General features: G+C 40.8%; 1 protein-coding gene across 1 annotated transcript in view; it reads right to left on the bottom strand.

Annotated features, from left to right (window-relative positions):
* Positions 1–26661, bottom strand: part of LOC145243625 (uncharacterized) — a 147625-nt gene that overhangs the window by 20885 nt on the left and 100079 nt on the right. The window contains exon 2 of the mRNA XM_080106648.1: positions 8–1384. Within this exon, the coding sequence (XP_079962774.1) occupies positions 8–1383 (1376 nt within the window). The 5' untranslated portion in view covers position 1384. The remainder of the gene's footprint in view (positions 1–7; positions 1385–26661) is intronic.

Genomic DNA, 26661 nt, shown 5'->3' with positions numbered 1-26661 from the left:
TTCTTACAAGTGTTCAGCAACATCGCAGTTTTCGGTTTCGGATGCTTGCTTGGGTAATGGCACCGGCCCCCACATTTCTTCAATATTTAATGGCATGGTGCACTTTGTATAAAGTTGAGCCTTTACCTTAAATTTACAACCCGACAGAGCAGGCAGGCTGAAATGGCCTGTGACTTGTAATGCGGTTTGCGTAATCTCATTGATGATCATTTTTTTACAGAAATGCTGAGCTTCGGTAGCAAAATGAATATCGGGCGTCAAATCTAAACTGAATTTCCCAAGATTGACCTTGTCGCCACAACATGCTACGCCGACTCTGTTATAAAGTACAGCCTCTACGATACATTTTGAAGTGGTTGACATCTCAGATTTTAACAGATGGTTTCCTTTCCATTCTTGTGAAGGACCTTTTAACTTTTTGGTCGACACGGGTTGCGAATTCTGTATCAGTTTCAACACCACATGGAATTTGGTTTTGTCTGCAGGAATATTTTCAACCTGAACATTCGTTATGATCAAAAGTGAGACTTTATCACGAACTTGAAATAAATTATCTTTTGTTATCTTGTACAGTTTTCCATCTGGTGGGTCACCTCGATACATGGCTCCTGGTATTGCAAAACTGTCGTAATAGTTTCGCCTCCACAGGTGGCGCGTGTCAACATCGGAGAGGCTTAGCTTAGAGTTTGGACTTCGGTCATTGACGGTATCGTCGTGGTTAAACACGCGCTGAAATAGCTTTGTTGTATCGTCAGCATAATTGACTGGGTGAAGTTGGTGGCTATGCCAAACAATATCAATATCATAGCAAGGAACAAGGAAGGCACCAGGGTTTTTTTTCTTTAGCAGCAAATATTTTTTATAGCGAAACAAAGACTCCTTGAGAAACTTGGAGTCGTTAAAATGAGGAAGGGACACTTGGTAGAAGAAAACTTTCTGTCGCAAAGCAGCAGAAATCAGATCATAGGATATCTTAGACTCAAAATCAGATTTAACGTCATCATTGGCACTGGCTGAGATCTCAAATGGTTGATTGGGGTACATTTTCTGCCAGGCGCTTTTACTTTTCTGCAGATTTTTTTGTCGCTGTTTTTCCGAAAAAAGGCAGTGATTGATCAGCTTGCCGACAACCGTCTTGCAGTCTTCAGCATAGGCTATCGGTGACAGCATGTGGCAGTGCCAAAGCCATTCGATATCTAAAGGTGCCACCAAAATTTGCGGGTGATGCTCTGCTGCCAGTGGTAGCCAGAATGCTTCGTACCGATACAAAACCTTCTTCAGGAAATCTGGGTTGTAAAGCTCCGGCTGCTGGCTTACGGATTTTAAAAATGAAAGCTGATAACTGCAAACAGTTTCCAAGGCAACACTGATGTGAATATTCATCCTACAAAGAGAAAGGAAAAAAAAAAATTTTTAAATATATATCTAATATATAAAATTAAGTCAGTCGATATTCAAAGTCATAACTAAATGATAAACATAAAGGTCGTTTCAAAAGTAAGGCCTCCTTTTTTTTAACACAAGAAAACTAAAAAGTTGAAGAGCTATGAAGACGGAAGTAGTCCCATTAAAACGAACAACCTTTCGTCTTCCAGGATTTCTTTTTCGACATCACCACCATTCTCAACGCACTTTTGCCAGCCCCTTTTGACGTCTCAGGCTTTAAAGGCTGTAATTTGTCACTCACATTTTTGTCACCACTCTGAAATCAACAAACTCATCTGCTAACTGTGCTGACATCAACCTCATCGCCTTCGTAAACGCTCAGCAGGCGCTGGTGAATGTTGATCGGTACAATTTTTCTGCATATAGGAATTCAATGACGTATCTCTGCTTCTGACGCACGCCCATGACGGGTTGTTTCTTAGAGTCTCACACCGTCAATATCTGCAGCAGAGAGATGAACAAGAAATATAGGAGGCGTTACTTTTGGAACCCCTCTCGTAGTTTTACTTGTTTAATGCCGTTGCAAAAAGTGCAATGGAATAAAATTAAACGGTGTCAGCACAAAGAAGTCGGCATAAGAATGCAATAATTGCGTCGAAAAGATCGAAACAATTCGACGAACATGAAAGAAAAAAAAAATATTCACTGCATTCAAGCGACATCAGACTTATCAATCAAAGCTTACTATTGAGAAACACGTCGGACAGTGTAACAACAATTTACTTAGATGACTTTAGGTAAAAATGGCAGTGGTAAAAAAAAAAAAAAATAATAAATAAATAAAAAGAAATAAAAAAACATAATCGTAATAATTAACAAGAAAGAAAAATCCTGTCCAATCGTAGATTTTGCTGTCCCAGCCGACCACAGGGTGAATATCAAAGAAAAGGAGAAATGGAGTAAATACACAGAGCTAGCCAGAGAGTTAAAAGGGATTTTCATGATGAAGAAAATCAAAATAATACCTATAATAATTAGTAGGAGCATTACAACGCCTAACGATAATGAAAACAGCTAAAATATTAAGGAAAACCCTTGAATGCAGAGATTAATACACATGAATCACATGTGAGCCAGACAAACTGCTGCAGAGGCAAAACATGAAGAAGCGTTACAGGGAACCAAGAACATTGAAGCTGCATATCAACAAGTTCTAAATCCCATCCCTTCCCATTGCCTCATCACTGTCGCCCCCACCCCCCAAAGTGTGATACCAAATAGCCAAGAAGGTTCAACGAGGATGGAAAGACTGAGGAGAGAGCACTGACCAGACCTCCATTGGTCAAGCTTGAAGAGAAATGGGACCTTGGGGAGGCTTAGTACCACTCAAATTCCAGGTGAGATCAATGGCCGCTGCCAGCAAGAAATCAATGGTGAGAAGCTGTTGCGATAACACAAATTTATTTGCAAATGTTATCGAAGGAGGTGAAGAGTACTGGACGTCTTGGGAGACTTGTTTTCACTCAGCTTCCAGGGAATACCACAGGTTTTTCAATCAGATCTTTGATCATTTGTGTGAAAGCTCCATGTTTCACAATATTTCGGCCAACTATTCCTCTGGCCTTCGTCAGGTGGTAACCGCAACGGGATAGGAACTCTGAATCGCCTGACTGCATCCACTGCAATTACTGCCTTCCATAGTTGTCGTCTCACCACGTTTTTGGCCAAGTAAGTCTTTTGGCGACATTTGGGTAGAATTGAAACCACTATCTTCAGACAATTCTCACCTGGAACCGTTGAGAGATTCAACGTCAATCCTACCCAGAAGCCAGCCAGAGGCTTACTTGACCAAAAACGTGGTGAAACAACAACAACTAGGATAGAAAAAGATGAGGATAATAGTCTGCAATAAATAAAATTAAATACATTTTCCTTTTAATTTATTCATATTAATTATATTGTGGGGTCTGCAGTCACGCATAACAATTATAAGAACAAATACGTTTTCCTCTAAATTTATTCATATGAATAATATAGTGGGTCCAGAGGGTCTAGTCTTTATATAAGGCTACATATGTTACTCCACATGAAAAGGAATCTTGCTCTTCGCCTGCAAAATTTTACAGTTCAGGACTTATACAGATTAGCTAACCACCAGAAACTATTTTTCATCTCAGGATTTATACAAATTAGCAAACCACCGCAAACTCTTCAAAAATTGAACATGGTTTTCAATTCAAAAACAAGCAAGTAACCAAACGTATTTGTAAAATTGTTGCAGTAACCCCGACAGAATTTGAACCTGGCATGCTGAGTTCACAGTCAACGCTACTCTACAACAATTTCAAAAAGAAGCAAAAACCTCGCCTCAAAGGAAGGAAATTTCCAATAAACATGGATATATTTTTTAAAACAAATTTCCAATTTGGATTCAAGGTGAAAGCATTTCTGCTATTCTTTTCGCGTTTTCCGATTTTTGCATCAAACGGTGTGAAACGCTTCTTTGATTCTCTAGTGAATTTGCAAAGAAATTATTTTTCCAATCTCATTATTTGAGAACGGATCAAGCGGTCGAGCTCTTTGATGTACAATAGATCGATTTCATTCTCTATCTCTCATTATCTCTTTCTCTCTCTCTATATATATATATCTATCTCTCTTTCTCTAATTCACTCTCTGCATCCATCCCTTTCTGTTTGACTTTTTTCTCTCTATCTCTGCAGGGTGGAACGATAAATTTGTCGCCATAAAGCAAACAGCACTACAGCTTTATTTTAAAACTATTATTGAACAATCAATTCAGGTAACTTGATTATGTAGTAGAGCTGGCATCTATTCAATGTAGCTGCCTTCAGCCTCAATCACTACCTCGATACAGATCCAGAACTGGGAGCATGCTTTTTCCACAAGCGCTGGCAGGAACTTGGCATATACTCAATGGATGGCAGGGATACGGCTGGCTTTGGTGTTGTGGGAGGTCATGTTAGTGATGTTCTCGATGTATAACCAAACAAAGTAGTCCAACGGGTTCAGGTCGAAGGAGGAGGGCCAGTGAGAGAAGGGTCCAAAGTCATAGCACTCCTTCTGAAGTCAAGCTTGAGCCTCTTTGGACTTGTGGGCTGGAGCCAGAGTCTGCCAGCGGCCACCTGATTGCTGCAGAGGGTCATCACACTCTTCAGCACATCTAGGTACACTTTGGTGTTGACTTTCTAGCCGACTTCAAAGATGTGAGTTAGTATGATGTGATCCTCACTTGAAACCACACCAAAGACCATAACCGTAGCTGGAAACTTTGTTTTCATCACCCTGAGCACGTCCCTGTTATTTGTGGCAATCCAGTAATGCATTTTGGGGGTGCTGGCAATGGTCCTGTTGTCACAACTTGGATCGGTAGAGAGCATGAGTTGTACAGTGGCGCATCTCCAATCTAGCTCGTTGAACATTGTGTCACTTTCAAACACGATAGAAAGTTCTTATCGCTCTTGGGATTTGTACACAACTGGCTAACTAGTAGGTCTGCAACCAAAATACCAAAACAGCTTTTCAATCAAAAGGAAATGAAATCATGCTGTCTTTTCTAAGATGACAATTTTATCGTTCCACTCTGTATTTTCTTTATCTGTCTTGGGCAGCAGCAGTAGCAACAACAACAACCATACTTTACTTTTTTTCACAGAGGGGTTGCATGCTTCCACCGGGCAATGCCAGTTAGTGGGTACTGCTAGTTTATTATACTACATTTCAAGCTGAGCGTTCAAGTCAGGAAGCTAGTGTAGTATCTGTTTTGTTGTCATGAGACCATCCTCTAAAGCATTACCTCCTCCTTTGCGAGGTGATGCATGAAGTATATGTTCGCTTGTCATCATACCAATCTCCCAGGCATTATCTACTCCTTTGTGAAAAGTGTCAGTATAATATGTTCGTGCATCATGACACTATCATCCCAGGCATTATCTCTTACTTATTTTCCCACTGAAGAGACATTGTGAGCCAGTCTCTGCTAAATCATTATTTCCATGACAAGCACTCGTCTGAGCTCCAATCTATGGTCCCCACTTGCCAAACTTTTGCAAAAACAACCGACTAGTTACAACCACTATAAGCAATTTCCTCCACTCTCTATCTGGGCCTAAATCTAAATGGAGCCTCTATGAACAAAGCTTCTTTCTTAGAACTGCCCGCCTGTGGAATATTGTTCCATTGGCCTGCTTCCTGGCCGATTACAATATAGTAACCTTCAAGTCCAATGTAAACAAGTTCTTGATGAACCATTCCCTTAAATAATCCAAATACTACCCAATCTACGTCATTAACGATTACTAAATTTTTTCCCTTATCCTCGAGTGGCCTTTGGGCGTTAATATAATGATGCATTTGTTTTGTCTTTAACTAAAAGTTACGCGAAACTTTGACATTTACGAATAAGGTCTTTTTGATTTGTTGATTCGTCCCCCCCCCCGAAATAAAAATAAAAAATATATGTCCCAAATTATAATAATAAACCAGATGTTCAGTCAGAGGTTACATCCACCGAAACGTTGTGAAAATAACGCTCAAGGCGAGAACAGTACGCGAAAGATTCCAAATGATACGAATAATAAGTTTTAACTAAAGAAACGTAAGTTATGTGGGGACTCACCCATGCACTCTTCCGAACTGTAGAAATAAACTGAGAGATATGGTTGGTTGGTTGTTTTTGTTTTACGGCATATCAACCTTTTTCAGGTTATTTAATGCCGAATCTAGTTATTTTGAGGAACGATTTTTAATGGAGTATATATATATTTTTTTAAAGTCAGATTCTATTTAACCCATAGTTGAAACCCTAACAGGTACTACCACTCCGGGTCAGAGTGGACCTGGGAGCAATAGCAATTAAAGGGTGGCTTCACACTCTCCAAGGCCCGCAAGGTGGGGGCCTCACCATCGGATATAGTTTTAGGTCATATCCAGGACCTGAGAGATATGACTCATAGTTAACGTTAGTTGAGGTTCTAACCTCGACAATCAGTTTAACAGAAACTGAGTCATCTGGATGTCTGTTTTGCTGTCGGACTGATGCAAAATGTTCTGTGAAGCCCTAGGAGGTCCCCTCTCCCAAGCCTTGCCTCCTGGCTTTCGGGAGGAGTAAGTTTATTACTCGTTTCCTGAGGCACTCTCACTGGAGAATGCTGACGGGGCTACTCAGGCATATTTTTGCAGGGTCGAAGTGCTCCACCTTTTGGAGCATTGACTCCTTTCCCTCACCTTCTGACCTTGTGTCACATCCGCTCATGGTAAGAGAGAGGTAAATATCTGTCTGTTAACTTCACAGTTAACGTTAGTCGAGGCTCCAACCTCAGCAGTCACTCTGACAGAAACTTAGCCATTTTGGTTTCAGAGTAGTGCAAAATGTTCTGTGAAACCCTAGGAGTTCCACTCTCCCAGGCCTTGCGTCCTGGCTTTCGGGAGGAGCAAGTTTATCGCTTGTTGCCCGAGGCGCCCTTACCAGAAAATACTGACAGGGCTACTTAAGCATAATTTTGCAGGACCAAAGTACTCCTTCTTTTGAAGCACTGACTTATTTTCCGACCTTGTGTCACATCCACTCACGGTAGGAGAGAGGTAAATATCGGTCTGTTAACTTTGTAGTTAATGTTAGTCGAGGCTCTAACTCAGACAATAAGTCTGATAGAAACTGAGCCATTTCAATTTCCCTTTGCTGCCAGACTGATGCAAAATGTTCTTTGTAACCCTAGGAGGGTCACTTTTCCAGTCCTTGCCTCCTGGCTTTCGGGAGGAGAAGTTCTCACCGGGAAATACCGACGGGGCTATTCGAACTTATTTTGTAGAGCCAGAGTGCTTCTCCTCTTGGGGCGCTGACTCAAGTTTCCCCACTCTACATCCTTTCACGGTGGAAGAGTTTCTTTCTTAGAACTGCACGCCTGTGGAACTCTGTTCCGTCTGCCTGCTTCCCTCCGGACTACAACTTGGATGTCTTCAAGTCTAATGTTAACAAATTCCTAATGAACCGCCCCCCTAGCAGTGTCAGAAATTTCGTGAAAATAGTGAATAATTCCACCCCATCTTTCCAAGCTTATAACTCCTCGAAAAATGTAATTCAAGCCCTAATTTTTTTTTTCAATTAAAGGAGTAAGGACCAAGGTTTTATTTAAAAAAAAACAAAACAAAACAATGTGTTTTTTTTTTTTTAAAAAGGTTTTAAACTTCGGACTTTACAGGTAAATTTCTAAAAAACTGATTTTTTTTTTTTGTTTTAAATTTGAATATATTATTTATTGACCTTTTCTCTTCAATTTGTGATATATAAACCTATTAAACATAAATTAATTATTTACTTTTTAATAGACATTTCAAAATGAGAGGCGTAAATTATTCGACCCCCTATCTTTCTAAGCTTATAACTCCTCGAAAAATGTAATTCAAGCCCTAATTTTTTTTTCAATTAAAGGAGCAAGGACCAAGGTTTCATTAAAAAAAAAAAAAAAAAGACAAAAAGAAAAAATGTGTTCTTATAAAATAAGGTTTTAAACTTCGGACTTTACAGGTAAATTTCTAAAAAACTGATTTTTTTTTTTGTTTTAAATTTGAATATATTATTTATTGACCTTTTCTCTTCAATTTGTGATATATAAACCTATTAAACATAAATTAATTATTTACTTTTTAATAGACATTTCAAAATGGGGGGGGCGTGAAAATGGGGGGGGCGTGAAAATGGGGGGGCGTGAATTTAAAAAAAACGTTTGTCTAAAATATTATATTCGGTTTATTGGAAAGAACATAAAATTTCACATTGACCCTGAAAATATCGTAAAAATAGAATCAATAGAAAAATTTTGATAGATTTTTAAAATTTAAAAATTTAAAAATATTGAGTTTAAAAATTGAAAAATATTGAGTTCGGAAAATTCATTACTGTTTTAAAAAAAAAATAAAAATATTTTTATTACTTTTAAAACAACTGTAATAGTTTATTTTGGAAGTATAATCCATAAAGAAAATAAATAACCCACTTTTAACAGAGAAATTACGAGATTTTTATATTGTATTCGCAGTTTCGTGTTAGGGGTGTCAAAAATTCCTACAAAAATTCTGATACTGCTACCGCCCCCCTAATTAAAAACTTCATAAAATCTCCTCACTAACGTGATGTACTTACAATAACCCTTATCCCTGAGTGGCTTCCGGGCCTTGATAAGTGGTGATCACTGTGTAAAAAAAAAAAAAAAAAAAGTAGTAAATACTGGTCTGTGTACTTCGTATTATGACCATCTTGGCGGTATGTGCTACGACTTTCGCTCTTTGTATATTTAGTTTTTTTGTTCTAATATATTTTACCTTTCTGTGTTTTTCCTTAGTGACCCTTCCGGGCGACAGCAATAAGTAAAAAATAAATGAAGCGAAGAATTTTCTTTTACACACGCGTGCGCACACGCGCGCACACACACACACACACACACACACACACGCCAAATTGGTAACACCATCAGAGTTTTATTGACTAGTCGGACATTTAGATCAACAGACGAGACCCCCCCATCCCTCCGCCCGCGTCCGTCCCCTGTTGGTGGCAATTTATCTAAGAAAGAATCAGGCGAAAATAAACCGAATTTCTCCATTCCGCTCGTTTAGACAAGACTTTGGCCGAGTCTATTTTTGTGCACGACTCAGCTAAAAATACCAGCGAATTGTTGAACGAGTGTTTTCGTATTAGATTATAAAAATAATGGCCGGGCGATCGGCCAGGAAGAAAGATTCATTAATTTTACGTTTTTTGTTTATTTGTTTGTTTTCTTTTAATGCTTGAAGACATTTATTTGAAGAAAAACTAATTTTAATAATATTTTTTTTTTTTAGCTTAAATAACCTTTTGTCATTCTGCGCCTATTTTATCAGTGGTATCATTTCATTTACCATTATTACGAATACTAAATCTGAATTAATCGACGTTGGTTTCCCTAAGGTTTTTCTCCTATACATTTTTGGGTAATCTCCAAAAATACCGTTAGGGCTTACAACATGGCCGCCAGAAGAGTAAACAAAAAACTGCGACTAAAATATATAAAACTCGTAATTTCTGTTTTTAAAGTGGGTTGTCAATTTTCTTTATGAAATATACTTCCAAAATAAACTATTACAGTCGTTTAAAACATAATAGAAGTATTATTTTTTATTTTTTAAAAACAATGTTTACAAAATGTCTACGCACGTTCGTAGACATTTTGTAAACATTGTTTTTAAAAAATAAAAAATAATACTTCTATTATGTTTTAAACAACTGTAATAGTTTATTTTGGAAGTATATTTCATAAAGAAAATTGACAACCCACTTTAAAAACAGAAATTACGAGTTTTATATATTTTATTCGCAGTTTTTTGTTAACTCTTCTGGCGGCCATGTTGTAAGCCCTAACGGTATTTTTGGAGATTACCCATTTTTGTCACATAAAATACACACTAAAGAATTTACATACATTTCTCTCTATCTCTCTCCCCCCCCCTCTCTCATTCTCTCTCTCTCTCTCTCTCTCTATCTCTCTCTCTCTCTCTGTTCAGTCTCGAAAGACTGATTGCGCATGTAATTCTGAGGGAAGGATTGCGTGATCCCCAACCACCCCTCTCCTGAATCAGCACTATTTGAATTCAATTGCAAGGAGAAGTTCAGGACGACTGGAAACAATGCCGAGATAAGCAGAGAGCACATACATCACCTGGAAGTCCCAAATGGTCACCCAATTAGTACTGACCAGGTTCAACGTTGCTTAACTTTGGTGATCTAGCAGGACCGGTGTGTCAACATGATTATGCTGTATATGCTTTATTCCTTATTGTTTCATGCTTATGCAATTATCAGTGTAGGAGGTGACAATTCCTGCCGGTCAGGAGATTCTAATCCAGCAATGAAGCCACCACTGATTCTATTTGCTAAGCCTTTACCTTCAGGCCACAAAACAATTGTCATGGGACGGAAGAGAATTAAGATCTTATAAATTCAAGTGCAGATATCAGACAATCTAGAGTGTTCAAACGAGCAGAAAACGTCAAGTAACATTTTCTATGTGTGTGCGTGTCGGCAGAAGAGTCTCTTAACAAACTACTTTGTTAATTTTTAGTCTACACACTTGAAACTTGATACATGGGCTATTCGGACATGTGGAACAAATTGGATTTGGTTTTTAGCTAGAAAAGAAGCTGCTAAGGAGTCAATTTTTTAAAAAATTGGAACCTACCAGGCATAAGGCGAACCAATGTGTACCATTTATACATGCGCAAATACACATTTATATGTTTAAGTTGGTTAATTTGTAAAGCTCTGATATGCATGTGCACTTTGCTCAGATCTTAGCGAATTCTGTTGGAAAGCTAAATGTTTTGGTTTCCATTCTAACTGATAGCACCAAGTCATTTCTTTTTAACTTTTGAAATCACTTCGATATATTAGGTACAATATAATAATCAAGAGGTAATTGGCTCTATAATAATAATTAGAAAATCTGCATGAATTAAAATATCATATTTAAGTTTATTTTACGACTGGGCAATGCTGGGCAGTCTGCTAGTATATATCCATGAATTCATATTGAGTTATGCATTCCTTTAATTGCTTTTTTTAAAATTCAAACAATACCTGCATGCTATCACCTCAAACCAGCACTAATCGCGAATGAAAGCCAGATTGTTTCATTTCGGCCAAGGTTGCCAGTGTCTGCAATTGTTCAAGGACGGCAGTGGGCACTCACAATGATCGTAGTTTACTTTTTTGTGGGGAGGGGGGGGCAGGATTCCACTGGGCAACGCCAGTTAACGGGTCCTGCTAGTATAATAAATAAGAAAAAAACATGCATGAATTTAAACAATATTTATGCATATTTTACGACTGGGCAACGCCAATTGGCCTGCTAATATATATATATATATATATATATATATATATATATATATATATATATATATATATATATATATATTCTTAAAGTTGTAGTCTAAACGTCGTCATTTATTTACTTCATTGACACAAGGTCAAATGTGGGTTTGATGAAAGTGTTTCAGTCGAATGAACTGGTTTGCACACCGAGGTTTTCAGTCAGTGTTTTTAACCACTTAGCCATTGTGACCTACTCAGTGTCATTTAAAAAATGTCATGGTCTTCCTGTCGATGAAAAGGGCAGGATTTTGCCATTTTCTAACCACAAATATTAGAAAGAACTTTCCCTTTACCTACTTTATACTTATGTTTTTTTTTTTTTGTTTGTGCATATTCATACAAAATACAATCTCGGTATTATAGATGTTTACAAAAACTTTATATACGGCTTTGTTGAAAACAATGAGTGGGCGTCTAAATATCAGGCAACTGAAAACTTCCGGCGCAAACCAATATCCTGTATCTTTTTAAACTTCCGGCGCAAACTATTATTTTGTATCTTTATAAACTTCTGGCACAATCCTTTACTTTAAAAAACTTTTAGCAAAAACTAATATCCTGTATCTTTATAAACTTCCGGCACAAACCAATATCCTGTATTCTTATAAACTTTTAGCACAAACCATTATCCCGTATTTTTATAAACTTCTGGCACAAACCAATATCCTGTATTTTTATAAACTTTTAGCACAAACCATTATCCGTATTTTTATAAACTTCCGGCAACAAGGCAATCCAATATCCTGTATTTATTAAAACTTCTGGCACAAACAATTTCCCTGTATTTTTATAAACTTCTGGCACAAACAATTTCCCTGTATTTTTATAAACTTCTGGCACAAACAATTTCCCTGTATTTTTATAAACTTCTGGCACAAACAATTATTGTGTATCTTTATAAACTTTAGTCACAAACCAATATATTGTATCTTATTAAATGTCTGGCGCAAACCAATATCCTGTACCTTTATAAACTTCTGGCAAAAGCCTATATCGTATATCTAAAAAGCTTCCATTCAGCAAAGTATTGTTGCTACAGTAGATGCACCAACCACTAGCTTTTTTTCCCCCTCGAATAAAATAAAGCAAATAATACAAATAATTCTACCTAAAAATATTCTAAACTTTCTACCAAGCTTCAGTCCCTGTTGCATGTACTTCTATACAGCTACTGCATTTACTCCACTCCTTAACGAAAATACCTCTGACTAGGAGAAAAATCCCGCCCCTTCAATATGGAAGTCCCTAGATATCGCTAATTATTTTATTCGAATAGCTTCTTTTCTCAAATCGTTTGGATCTCCTTTCGTACTGCCTGCTTTCAACTAACAAATTTAAATGTAATGTGAAAAACTTATGGCTGTGAACTTTCCACTTATATTGACTCAAGCTGTGTACATTCCATGACTTATGCATCACAAACACATTCTTCCAAACAAAGCCATACCACATGACGGCACCCCCGGTCCCGCCATTGGCACCAACTGGATCTCATAATTACCAGCAGAAACTCGCTGAATTGTATATATATATATTATTCCTTAATTGGAATTCATTTTTGAGATGAACATTATATATTAATTTATTTTTATTTCGGACTATTATTCTCATCTTTATTAGTTGTTGTTTTTGATCTTTTATTGTTTTTTTGTTTATTCACAACGTTTCAGCCAACTATTCCTCTGGCGTTCGTCAGGTGGTAACCGCGACGGAATAAAAAAAACAATAAAAGATCAAAAACAACTACTAAAGATGAGAATAATAGTCCGAAATAAAAATAAATTAATCGCTGAATTGTGTTCGGAATACTTGCAGCTACCACAGTGCAGACTGCGATACTGACTAAGCGCTAGTTGCAGCTAAAGTCTGTATCAAACCTAAGAAAATCCACAACGCCAAGCAAAAAGGCGCCTCCGCATAAATATAGCCTTCACCTCCTTTCCCAAGACATGCACGTGCTTTGCAGACTCACTCCAGGAAGCCTTAAAAGACTGTCCAACCAATACAGCAGAATAGAAATGGGGACACATTCGTGAGGCCATCTACAGCTCTGCTATGGACACCTTTGGTAAGGAGGAGAAGAAGAATCCAGACTGGTTTGAAGCGGAAATCACTGAACTAGAACCAGTTATCTCAACTAAACGCGTTGCGCTGCTTGAGTACAAAAGAGACCCTTCCGAGAAGACACTCACTGCACTCAGGAAAGCCAAAAGTGACACCCGGAAGACTGCCAGATGCTGCGCCAACAAATACTGGCTGAACCTATGTAATAGCATCCAACTTTCTGCTGACTGCAAAAATGTTCATGTGATATATGCAGGACTGAAGGTGGCCTTTGGCCAAAGTATAGTTAAAACTGCACCACTGAAGTCAGAATTAGCCAACATCATCACTAACTGCATAAAACAAATGGAGAGATGGGCTGAATACTATCAGCAGCTATACTCACATGAGAATATCGTCACTAACGCAGCAGTTGAAGGCATCTCACCCCTACCAGCCATGGATGAGCTAGATAATCCTCCTTCTCCTGACGAACTCACTGAAGTCATTGACACCCTTGCTTTACCAAAAGCTCGAGGTGGTGATGGCATTCCACCTCAAATCGTCAGTTTTCCTTGATCATCTCTATCAACTTCTGCTCCAGTGCTGGGAAGAGGGTTTGGTTCCGCAAGACATGTGTGACACCAACATTACACCGCTTTACAAAATAAAGCTGATCGCGGTGATTGTAATAATTACCGTGGCATATCTCTGCTCAGCATTGTCGGAAAGGTCTTCACTTATGTTGTATTGAAAAGACTCCAGTCACTTGCAGAGAGAGTTTACCCAGAGGCGCAATATGGTTTTAGAGCAGAAAGGTCAACTGTTCTCCTTACGACAACTACAGGAGAAGTGCCGAGAGCAGAGGAAACCACTGTACCTCGCTTTTATTGATCTCACAAAGGCATTTGACCTGGTTAGCAGGAGCGCCCTCTTTGCGCTACTACAAAAAATAGGATGTTCCCCCAAACTCCTGAGAATGATAACCTCTTCTCATGAAGACATAAAGGGCTCCATCAAATTCAATGAATCACTTTCAGAATCTTTTCCCATCGTCAGTGGTGTGAAACTGGGCTGTGTTCTTGCTCCAACTCTTTTTGGCATATTTCTCTCACTTCTGCTACTATATGCTTTTCATGAAACTGAAGTTGGGTTTTGAAATCTAAGGAAGTCATGCCTACGTAATATTTCTTGTTATTCGGGTTTTCTTTCGCAAATATTGTTGCTTGATAAACTATGCTTTTTGTTAGACATTTATTTTGAACTGGGCAAAGTGTGCGGTGTCTACAGTTGCATTTATCTTGTTCGTTATTAGTATTTTTATTTATTATTATTATTATTATTGGTATGGTTGTTCTTGTCCGGGATTGGTTTTTTGTTATTATTATTATTATTATTATTATTATTATTATTATTATTATTATTATTTCTGCTAGTGTTGGTTTTATTTTTGTCATGGTGTCTACTTTTTTTATTGTTTATTTTGTTGTTGTTTACATTGTTTTTATTACGTAGGCATGGCTTATTACGTAGGCATGACTTCCTTAGATTTCAAACCCGATACTATGACCACAAAACTACATTCAGCAATAAAAATCACCGTATAAAAACAACACTAGCGAATAAATACTGGGAACTCAAAGAAAGCGGACATTCGCCGGTAGTCGAATGGAAAATAATAAGACAAGCTACCACGTGAAGAAATTTAGACAACCTATGTAAATTATGCCTTCATGAAAAATTTGCTATCCTGTACTTTAAAGAACCCCAAAATCTATTAAACTGTAGAAGAGAAATAGCAAACAACTGTGTTCACAAAATAAAACTTACTCTAGGATAGCGATACAAAATAGCTTTAAAACTAACAAAAACAATAGAAAATAAACAAATAAATAAATTAAATAAACATTGATATACATAAACGATCACACATATATGTATATATATATATATATATGTATATATGTGTGCATGTAAGTATGTACACATATGTATATTTATATATAAAAAAAATTTTTTTAAATAAATAAATAAAAAAAAAGGAGGAAAACGTCTGCCTTAAACCACTAACCTAGTTCTAAAACAGATCCTTTGTTCGATAAAATGCATGCCCATTGGCTGATAGGAAGGGGCGCGGTGGATACTAGAAAGCTGATTGGCTAACTAAAATCCTCAACAGAAGAGGACCATATAAAAACGAGAAACAACCACAGAATTCGCGCATAAGCCTGACGAATCCTAGAGTGGATGAAACGCTGAATATTCAGTGTAGCTTAATCGCCCTATATATTTTATAAATTACTATATAAATATATATATATATATATATATATATATATATATATATATTAGAGAAAAAATTTAAACCTGTAAAAATATATTTTACATGAATTTATTATCTGACAGCATACTCAAATAAGATAAATATATTAGTACAAGGAATATATATATATATATATATATATATATATATATATATATATATATATATATTAAATTCCACAGCCAAACAACGCCGCAGCTCACAAGAGCCATGACAGTCAACGAACCGGAAGTCTAAGACTCGAGTTTCGCCCTCATTTGGGCTCATCAGTTAGACACATCCGAACTCAGGATTTGAAACCCGAGCCTCTTGCATGCGAGGCAAGCACTACCAACTGAGCAAACGCCCCACACACAAGAATTTCTATTAACCAACACAGATCAAGCAAACCGCGCCGAAATCCGACTGTGAAATGAACTCGAGTCTTGGACTTCCGGTTCGTTGACTGTCATGGCTCTTGTGAGCTGCGGCGTTGTTTGGCTGTGGAATTTATTATACAATCTCTCACATTCTGAAAATCCTATATATATATATATATATCGTTGGAAAGTAATGATTCTGGAGAAATGATGTTCATTTGATCCAAGAGAAATAACTCTTGAATATGATAAGCCATGCTGATATTCAAAAGAAACATATACAGAACAAGTAACCATCAAAACAATTCTCCCAATCGTATAATTTTCTGAGCAGTTCTTTTTTTTTAATTTTTATTTTTATCTTGTTTACTACGAATTTCAATCAGGATACGCTTAGCTAAATTGCAATATAAGTTAAAGATATTTTTTACCAGAAATTATGTAGGATGAAACCATTGGTCTGATGTGCAAGTTTCCACATCGTTAAAGATTTATGACTTTTGTTTTTTTCTGTTTAGCACGTCCTGATTGCGAGATTTCCGGATAAAACTAAAATCTTAATTTGCAATTCAAATTCGCTTGCTTTTTTTTCTAATTTGACTTTCTAAAGAGAAAAATACAGCAAAGTAGGCGGAATTACAAGTTGATTTAAACAACGAAGCTTTTTCAGATTTACTTATGAGGTGTGTATATAGATAATGTTACATTATGTCAGACTTGTTATTAGTGTTGAAATTATATGTTGAATAAAAGTATGGAGATTTTTCAAACTTACGTGGTTAATATGACATATGTCATACCTTATATTAGTGTTGGGACCAAGTCTGACATATATGACATTACCAGTGTATGGTCTTTTCATCACCCGACATTTCATCACATGGGTTTCATCACATACAATATTTAATCACGTATTTTTTTTATCGCATGGACATTTAATCACATCGAGACATTTAATCACTTGGGGATTTCCGAAAGCGATTGAAGGATATTATTTTTTCATCACATTATATATATATATATATATATATATATATATATATATATATTTAATCCTTTAAGAGGATCCTTCATAATCAATTACAAACTCTAACACAGTTTAATTTATTTTTTCAAATAAAATGTCGATGAATTCTAAGAAAAATAAAAACAAACAATAATCTGCACGAAATCTAAAGGAAAGAGATTCTTTATAATATTTTAAATGGCACTCTCCTCGGTCTGTCATGAGAATTGCACTCTCCTCGGTCTGTCATGCTTATTTAAAAAATAGCATTTTCATTGGTCTTTCAGGCATTTTACGTTCTAAACATTACTAATTACTAACTAGCAAGGCATTAGCCCTGTCAATCAGGAGAGGAGTCAATAAGGTATATGTACATATGTAATATGGCCGTTACGCTGCTCAAACCGTGTTCGTTACAGTTGGAATCTCCTTAAGACCTCCCCCCTTCCATGCTGCCCAGCACTTTCAAAACAAATTAATCTGTGCCTTTCTTTTTTTTTTTTAATTTTTAGTCACGTGCAAGCGACTCTATAAGTCATTCCGTCAGTCCGTCGATCTGTCTGTCGGTCTTCCCGTAACACTTTTGTGCTTGGCCTTTTTGGTTAAGATCAAAGGTCTGTTGTTAATAGATGCTGTTCTTAGCTTTTTTAAGCTTTTCAAAGATCGTATCATCATTGTTATCTTTTTTTGTTTTTACACGGAAATAAAAAAATGTTTTAAACAATTGGGTGCCAAATAGGACGTCCCCAAGTACGAAAGGGCGAATGTAGTATTATGGTGAAAGAAGATTCTAGCTAAAAGAAACTTATTTAATTCTAGGGTGACAAAGATGACCAACGACCCCTATCCCCCCCTTTTGAATTGGCCTTGTGCCTAAGTTTTTTGTTCATGTTCTTTTTTTTTCCTGAATAAAAGTTTTAATATCTCAAAGTGTAGTATCTGTTCCGGCAGATACTACAACCAAAGACCATATGTGGAGGCGACCCCCACATATAAGACCTATACCAATTGTCATTATCCAGCTCCCCTACTTCACGTGGATTTGCTCCCCATTTCCCTTCACTCCTCACATTAATAAGTGGCCTTATGCCTAATTTGCTCGGTACGGGAGCAAATAAATAGCGCTTTTCTTGGCCTTCGTGCCAGGATTAAAGTGTAGTATCTGTTCCGGCAGATACTATAAGCAAAGACCATATTTAGGGGGCAGCCCCACATATAAGACTTGGTCAATGTAGGCAACCCTTCATACCAATTGTCACTATCCAGCTCCCCTACTCCCCGGGGAGTTGGTCCCCATTTCCTCTTCGCTCATCACATTGAAAATCGGCCTTGTGCCTAATTTGCTCGGTGGGGGAGCAAATAAATACAAACCCTTCATACCAATTGTCATTATCCAGCTCCCCTACTTCGCGGGGAGTTGCTTTCCATTTCCCCTTCACTCCTCACATTAAAAATCGGCCTTGTGCCTAATTCGCTCGGTGGAGGAGCAAATAAATACAGCTTTTCTTAGCCTTTTGTCCAAGATCAAAGTGTAGTATCTGTTCTCCCAGTTACCTCATTTTTTATTTTTTTCAAAGGGCCCGCCACTTGACCCTCATTGGTTAAGTTCAAGGTGTCATTTTTGTCACTTTCGTGACGCATTAACTTTTGTTAGTGGGACCGACCCCCTTTTTAGGGAGTCAGGACTTCTTTGCTCCCCCAGGACTGACGCCATTGTGTGGTAGTCTGGACTCGAAATCGATCCCTTCTTTGGGAGTTTGCGGGACCGACAACACTTTCTTTGGTAGACGCGACCTGGTCGGGTTAGCTTTAGTTTGTTGGGTACATCGTTTCCTCCTCTCCTCTGAGGTTGAAATGGTCTATTCTCTCCTCTCTTAATTGCCTGAGCAGCACTCTGACCTGCCAGGCCCAATCTTTGTCTTCCTTCGCTGCTCTCCCAGTGGATTGAGCAGACCGGGTTCTCTTTCTCGGTTCCTTGGGGTTGTTTGTGGGTAGGGTGACGTGGGTAGGACGGGTGTTTCGTTTCTGCTCCCCTCTCTGGGCAGAGATGTCTATCCCCTCTCTCTCTTAATTGCGATGCGGCACTCTGACCCGTTAGCACCCACTGCATCTTCCTTCGCTGCTCTCCCCCCCTTGAGGGGGATCTGAGCTGACTAATCTGACATCCCCGTGAAGGGAGGTCAATCCACTTTCTCTCTTCTGATCTCACCCACTCCCCCACCATTTCCTTGCATTTTCTTTTCTCCCCACTACACTTTGGTCTGCGTCAGCGGCCGGTGCAGTTTTTTCCGCATGATACCGGGAAAAGGTGTATACCACCTCAGATGCGCCACATCGCCCCACTCGAGTACTCCCCATCGGAGGGAGTACCTCCCATGAGGGATGAAGAGGAGGAGAAGGCCAGGTAGGGCCGCAGCCCGTGGTGAACCAGGCAGCGCCAACACCAGGAGGGCCACCAACCCATCCCCCTGCTCCCCAAGAGGGCCACTCCCCAGACCGGGGAGTCAAAGATGCGGCTGACGAGAGAACGAGGCTCAAACTCGGTGGTACACACTCAATGACACCGGTTCCACCTCCATCCTCGTCGGTCGAAGCAAATACTCCCACTCAGGCTCCCCAAGAGGACCAAGACGAAACGGAGGACACCGGAAAAACGGCTGATGAGGGAACGATGCACCCGGCAAGTGGTACACACCCAGCGACACCTGTTCCATCTCAATCCTTGTCGGCCAGAGAAGACATCACCACTCCTGCTGCCCAAGAGGACAACCTCCCGGCAGAAGAGCAAAGAGAAGCTAGAAACAAGGAGACCAAAGACGACACTGATGGACCAGAACCTGTGGCACCACCGGTCTCCCAATCCCTTTCCGGTCACCCAACACCAGCTCTCCAAGAGGACAACTCTCCAACTCCAGAAATGGAGGAAGACGAGGATGGTGTTGCCTGCAAAACCAGACACCCTAGCATCGGTCAAGATTCTCAGGGCTGGGAATACAGGGCACCTTCACCGCCCAAAGCCTCCCTGAATACGCCAACTCCACCCAAAGTCCTGAAAGGCAACCCTCTGATGACCAAGCCTGTGGAAAAGAAACCCACTCCACAATCTCCGGGCAGAACCAAGGGTGGGGGCCAGAGATTGGGCCACAACCAGTGCACGACTGGCTAAGCCTTACCCCAAACAAGGCAACTATACAGCAGCAGCAGCCGCAACAGTAGAAAAAGAAAGAAACAACGGCCACTCCTCGTCTCGGTCCATCCAACGCCAAACAGGACAGAACAGCAACATGGGGCCCACAGAACCAGAAAAGTACAGAGAGCTCTTCAACTCAACCTACAAGGCCGTCACAGATGAGATAAACATCAAACCCCTTCCGGGACAAATTGAAGAGCTGGGGAAGAGAGTGATCTTCCTACTCACCTATGACCTTAAGACCAGGAGCTTAACAGGTGTCGACAAAAACACCATGGTAGAACTCCTCATCGGACTGAACATACCGGTCAGCTAGGTATGCAGGAGAAGTTTCGCCATGTGGGACATCTTGCTCCCCAGTTAAGAAGAGGCAAAAAGACTGGCTAGGTCCAACCTCAGAACTAGAAATATTCGGCTCCAGCCCATATATTTGAACAAAAGAATCACCTCAGTCTCAGTCCTAAATGTCCCGTGCTACATGACCGAAATGGAACTCGGTGCCATAATGAGTCAGTATGGTGACGTGAAAGCTGTCGTCCCGTTCCGCAGTCAACGCAACGTGATGACCGGGGATTACAAAGTCCGAATGGTCCTGGACAAGGTCGAATTTGACACCCTTCTGGTCATGCACAAGTTTGGGGACTGGACCATGACACTGATCATGCAGGGGAGAAGGCCGCACTGCTGGCACTGTCAGCACATGGGACACATGGCAAAGGACTCTCCCAAAAAACAACTAGCCAGAGCCCCCAGAAAAGCAGCACCAACCAAGACTTCAGCAGAAGCCCAAGCTCCAACATAATTCACAGCCCCAGCCGCAGTAAACGCCGGTCCAGTTGCTGAAGCAGGTTGGGTGACGGTCACTAAGAAAGGCAGATCCAACTAAAACCTGTCCAAGCCAATAGTGACTAAAACCCAACTCGATAGCACACCGATGGACATGCAGGCATCCTCTTTCTCAAACAAAAGGAAGCTACAACATTCTGAGGAAGAGATCATGTCGGACGGATTAGAGGCGACTAGACACAGAGGAAGCAGCCACAGCAACAGTCAACAAAAAGACGAGCTAGAGGAGGAAGACTAAAAGAGACACCCCCGCCCACAAAGACAATAGCAAAACAACCAAGGTTGACCTACCCACACACCCCACCTCCAATCAGCCAGTAGAACCGGCCCCCTCCCGCCCAAGCTCCCCCAGAACAGTTTCACGCAACCCATCCCCAGATAGGGTAGATACCAACCCCAAAAAACCTATACCTCCTACTCCTGTCACTCCTACCCCCACCCCCTCCCCCGACCAAGGAAAAACCTACGCCACCAGTCCACATGGAGCGGACAAAAAAACTCCCTTTCCTACAAGGGGAAAGGATTTGCGAACTGGACCCTCTGCAACCATTACCTGACCTCAAAGGCCAGCAGAAGTCCAGTACAACAAATTGAGGAACTTTGCATATGTCGGTGGCAAAAACGTTGCCGACCCAACAGAATTCAAGAACATTCCCTTATTGACCACTTTCAGGGTCAACAAGGATGCTAGGACTGAGGCCCTCTGGGCTATGGTAAATGCAGCAAAGGATGCTATCCCAAGCCAGCAACTGGTGGATAGGGAGCATCCCTTACTGAACAATATCATTTACAAATGCGAGGGAAGAATCCCTGTTTATGCTCACCCCTCCTTTTACAAGTCACTTTCCCCCTGGATATGGGAGGCGTGGCCAAGGACGGATTTCCCTCGCCGGACTTACTCACTGGAAGCCTTGGAAAGGCCTACCATGTCCTCACCTCCGAGGATTTCAGGCCGTGTGTGACACTGAATAATGTAGGTGACCATGGCTTTAAACTTGGGTACTTATAATGTGAGGGGCCTCAGGTGTCGAAGCAAGGCCGTGCTTGTGCTGAGAGATCTGGTGTCCCTCAAGGTAGATATTGCCGCTATACAGGAGACCCACTTTATTTGTTACGGAGATTGTCAGGTGCTGGTGAGCGACTACGATGTTTACTCAGCATATGCCAATCACTATAGTCGTGGAATCGCCTTGCTAGTAAATCGCACCCTATCGGCATGGGTGAATGTTATTCACGCAGACAAGGACGGGCGGGCGATTGTCTTTGATGTTGCCGTTAATAGCAGTGGGTTTCAGATAGTCGCAGTTTATGCGCCTAATTCTGCTGCGGAGAGAGTAATGGGTGATTGGAATGCCATTCTTGATCCCAAGATAGATAAGGTCGGGGGGACTAGCGGGTCGATGTGGTGTGACAGCAGTCTGTCTGACCTGATGGCTTTGTGTGACCTGGTCGATAGATTTCGCATGGATCACCCAGAGCGGGAGATGTGGACGTGGCATCCTAATACGCCTTCCCATCCAAGTACTTACTTGGATCGAATGTTAGTTAGAAGAGGCGATGTAGATTTCCTATCTTGCCCCACGTTCCACTTGTTAGGACACTCGGACCATAAACTAGTTATGGCCCATCTGAATTTGAGCTCTAGGCCTAAACTGGCCGGATACTGGAAGTTCAACAGCACCTTGTTGGAGCTGGAGGACAACCAGTTGCAGGTTACAGAGATAATCCAACGGGCATTAGTGGGGGCGGTTACCGGAAGGAAGTGGTGGGTTAGTCTTAAGGCTAAGATTAGACTCTTCTTGGTCCAGTACAGCCAATGCCTCGCACTAGATAAGGCTAAGGCCAAGAAGCGTATAGAGAATAGGCTGACCCAGGTGGTGGAGGGGGAGGACCCCTTAGAGATAGCACTAACTAAACAAGACCTCAACTGCTTCGCTAGTGAGCGGTACGAGGGCCAGATAGTTAGGGCTAGGCTAATGAAAGTCTCGAACGACGCTGTTAATGTAAATGCTGTCGAGCGTAAGGCTGCTCTAAGGCGTGGCTCCGATGGGTACATTCAAAAAGTAAATGACCTGGAAGGGCACAGCCTCATGTCGACGCGGGAGATTTGCAAGGGGTTTTGAAAGCATCTATCGGAGCACTTCACCCAACTACCCAGACTCAGGGTCGAAGAGTTTGGCAGCTATTTGGCCGACTCGCCCCACCTCAGATATGTTCAACCATTGGTTTATTCAGGGCTCCATCCCTGGGCAGGTGACCAAGGGAGTGATCACATTGCTGAGGAAAGGTCAACGGCATGGTGGGGAGGAAGATTTAGACGATTTCAGGCTCTTGACTCTGCTAAACACAGAGTTAAAGATTTTGGCCAAGGTTCTTGCGAATTGGTTGCAGGTTGTCATCATTGACTTGATCGAACCAGACCAGAGCTATGCTGTGAAGGGGAGATCGATTCAGGACAATCTTCATCTGATACGCATGATCATAGAGGGAACAGAAAACGACACTGAGGCCATGCTGATCAGTTTGGATCAGTCCAAGGCTTTCGATAGGGTGGACCATCGGTTCCTGGGATCTGTGCTGGAGGCCGCTGGATTTAATCCAGACTTCTGCAAGTGGATCTCTGTACTGTATGACAGGCCGATGGTAGTGGTGCAGATCAAGGGTAAGCTGTCGGAGTTTTCACCATCTCCCGGTCGGTGCGACAGGGTTGTCCGCTGTCGCCTCCCTTGTACGTCCTGGCGTTGGAACCCTCCTTCGCAAGTTAAAGGACAAGGCGACTACACCAGTCCTGCATGGGATAGCTCTCCCTGGAGGCACACGAGCCAGGGTTTCCACATTCTCCGATGATGTCACCATATTTGTGTCTTGCCCCACGGACATTCAAGGGGTCACCGAGATGCTCGCTCAATACGAAGAAGTTATGGGGGCCGTCTTCAATCGCAGTAAGTCGGTGGGTCTGAGGTTGGGTGTCTGGACCGGAGTAAATTCGCTTTCAGGCATCTTCAGTTGAACCGACAGCCCAGTCCGGATCCTCAGTGTGTGGTTTGGATTGGGTTTCCTACTGAAGAAAAACTGGTCGGAAGTAGAGACTAAGGTCGAATCCTCTGTCAAGACTTGGGTTCGAAGGAAATTGTCCTTGAAGGGTCGGGCGAAGGCGTGTGCTACATACGACTTTCCGCTCATCCTTTACAGTCTCTCTGTACTTCCCCTCCCTGCAAAACGATGAACCAGCTTACAGGAGAACTTCGACACACTCTTATGGAACGAGTCATATTTTGTGGAGAACATTGATCCGCCGCTGCCTAGGGAGAAAAGAATGGTTTTCGAGCGATGCTAGCAGTAGCGAGGATGGTCATATGGATCACATGCCTCAAGCGAGTCCGTGAAGGAATATCTGTTCCGGATCGGGATCTGATCTTCTACTTTAAACATCTGCTTAAAGTAAAGATCAGATGCGATTGGGAGAGGTTGCCTCGAGTGGCCTTTGACAAGAGGTGGGTGCATGACACTAGCTTGTGCATCCGACGAGGCGCCAAGTTTGAATCCGTGTTAACACCATAGGCATGGCACATGCGGTACTGGGTCCCGCTAGGTTAGACAAATAAAAAGTAAAGAGACTCTTGACTGGTGGTACAAATGAGATCCTGTCCCTCGATTTTTTGTTTTTTTGGTACTAGAGAACCTTCTGAGGCTACCCTACCACTCCCCCCCCCCATCTTTTTGTGTTATCACCCCCCTGGTCAACTCCTACGCAAAGGTCGCCCCCCCCACTTCATCTTCCCCTTTTTGTTTTTGACAATTATTTATTTTTCCTCCCTACACCCGATAAGAATTCTTCCCAATCCCCGCTAGGGTTTTTCCCGCTTGTTTTCGGTGCCCTGGAAAACAGGAGGTGATCTAACTTTCTAGATTAGCTCAGGGAGGGACCTTATTAATTAGGCAATTTTATTTTTTGTATATTTTTTTCTAGATTCCCCACTCCCCAACACGAACTGTTTCTCTTCCAAATTCAAATTCTTTTTATTTTCCAATGAATTGAACTTTTTTCACACGCACACACACACACATTTTAATAATAATAAAAAAAAATTTTACACACACACACAAACACACGCACACACACACCCACACACACAGAAATTGTAAATATATTCTTTTTTGCAAAAACGTTGGAGATACTGCAAGCAAAGACCATATGTGGGGGTAACCCCACATATCAGAACCTTAGTGAATGTAGGGGAAACCCGTCATACCAATTGTCACTATCCAGCTCCCCTACTCTCCGGGGAGTTGGTCCCCATTTCCCCTTCACTCCTCACATTGAAAATCGGCCTTGTGCCTAATTTGCTCGGTGGGTGAACAAATAAATACAGCTTTTCTTGGCCTTTTGGTCAAGATCAAAGTGTAGTATCTGCTCCGGTAGATACTGCAAGCAAAGACCAGATGTGGGGGCAACCCCACATGCCTGACCTTTAACCAGCTCCCATTTCCCACCTCTCGGGAGCTGGTCCCCTTTTTCCCTTCACCCTCCCTTCACTCCTCACATTAAAAATCGGCCTTGTGCCTAATTTGCTCGGTGGGGGAGCAAATAAATACCATCTGTTCCGGCAGATACTGCAAGCAAAGACCATATGTGGGGGCAACCCTACATATAAGACCTTGGTCAATGTAGGGGCAACCCTTCATACCAATTGTCACTATCAAGCTCCCCTAGTCCCCGGGGAGTTGGTCCCCATTTCCCCTTCACTCCTCACATTAAAAATCGGCCTTGTGCCTAATTTGCTCGGTGGGGGAGCAACTAAATACCATCTGTTCCGGCAGATACTACAAGCATAAATTATTGGTTAATGTAGGGGAAACTCTTCATACCAATTGTCACTGTCCAGCTCCCCTATTCTAAGTTGAAGAAGAACTTGTTAAAATTGGACTTAAAGGCTACCATACTGCAGTCGGCCAGGAAGCAGGCCAGTGGAACAGTGTTCCACAGGCGGGCAGTCCTAGAAAAGAAGCTTTGTTCATGGAATCTGTGTTTAGATTTAGACACAGAAAGAGAGTGAGGGAAATTGTTGATAGTAGTAGTAGCTAGTCGAGTGTTTTTTTTGTGGCAGTTTAGGGAGGGGAACCATAGATTGGAGATCAGACGAGCATTTGCCATGAAAATAACAATAGAGCAGAGACAAGTTCGCCACGTCTCTTCTGCAGAAAAGAGATTGTCTAATGATTCACTTCCTTTAGGTTTTGGTTTCGATCTCAGCTTAAATATTTTTTTTTTTTTACTTACAAGAAGTAAACTGTTTAGTAAACACAATAACACTCGCATGCATATGTCTCAGTTTCTTTCTGTTTGTTTACTTTTTTCTAAAAGGAATTTAATGTTACGTTTAATACCGAGCAACACCGCATTCATCTATATATTTGATACAGATATGCAATGAAATTGTCTGTATGTGTGTGTACATTTCCCTACCAAACTACTTTGACAACACAGACTACAGACTATATATATATGTATATATGCATATATATATATGTATATATATATATATTCATATATATATGTATATGTATATATATATGTAT

The sequence above is a fragment of the Euprymna scolopes genome, chromosome 22 (genome assembly GCF_053919585.1).
Source record: "Euprymna scolopes isolate OS-2025 chromosome 22, ASM5391958v1, whole genome shotgun sequence".
In the NCBI taxonomy this organism is placed as follows: Eukaryota; Metazoa; Mollusca; class Cephalopoda; order Sepiida; family Sepiolidae; genus Euprymna; species Euprymna scolopes.
This window is presented reverse-complemented; position numbering and strand designations above follow the sequence as displayed.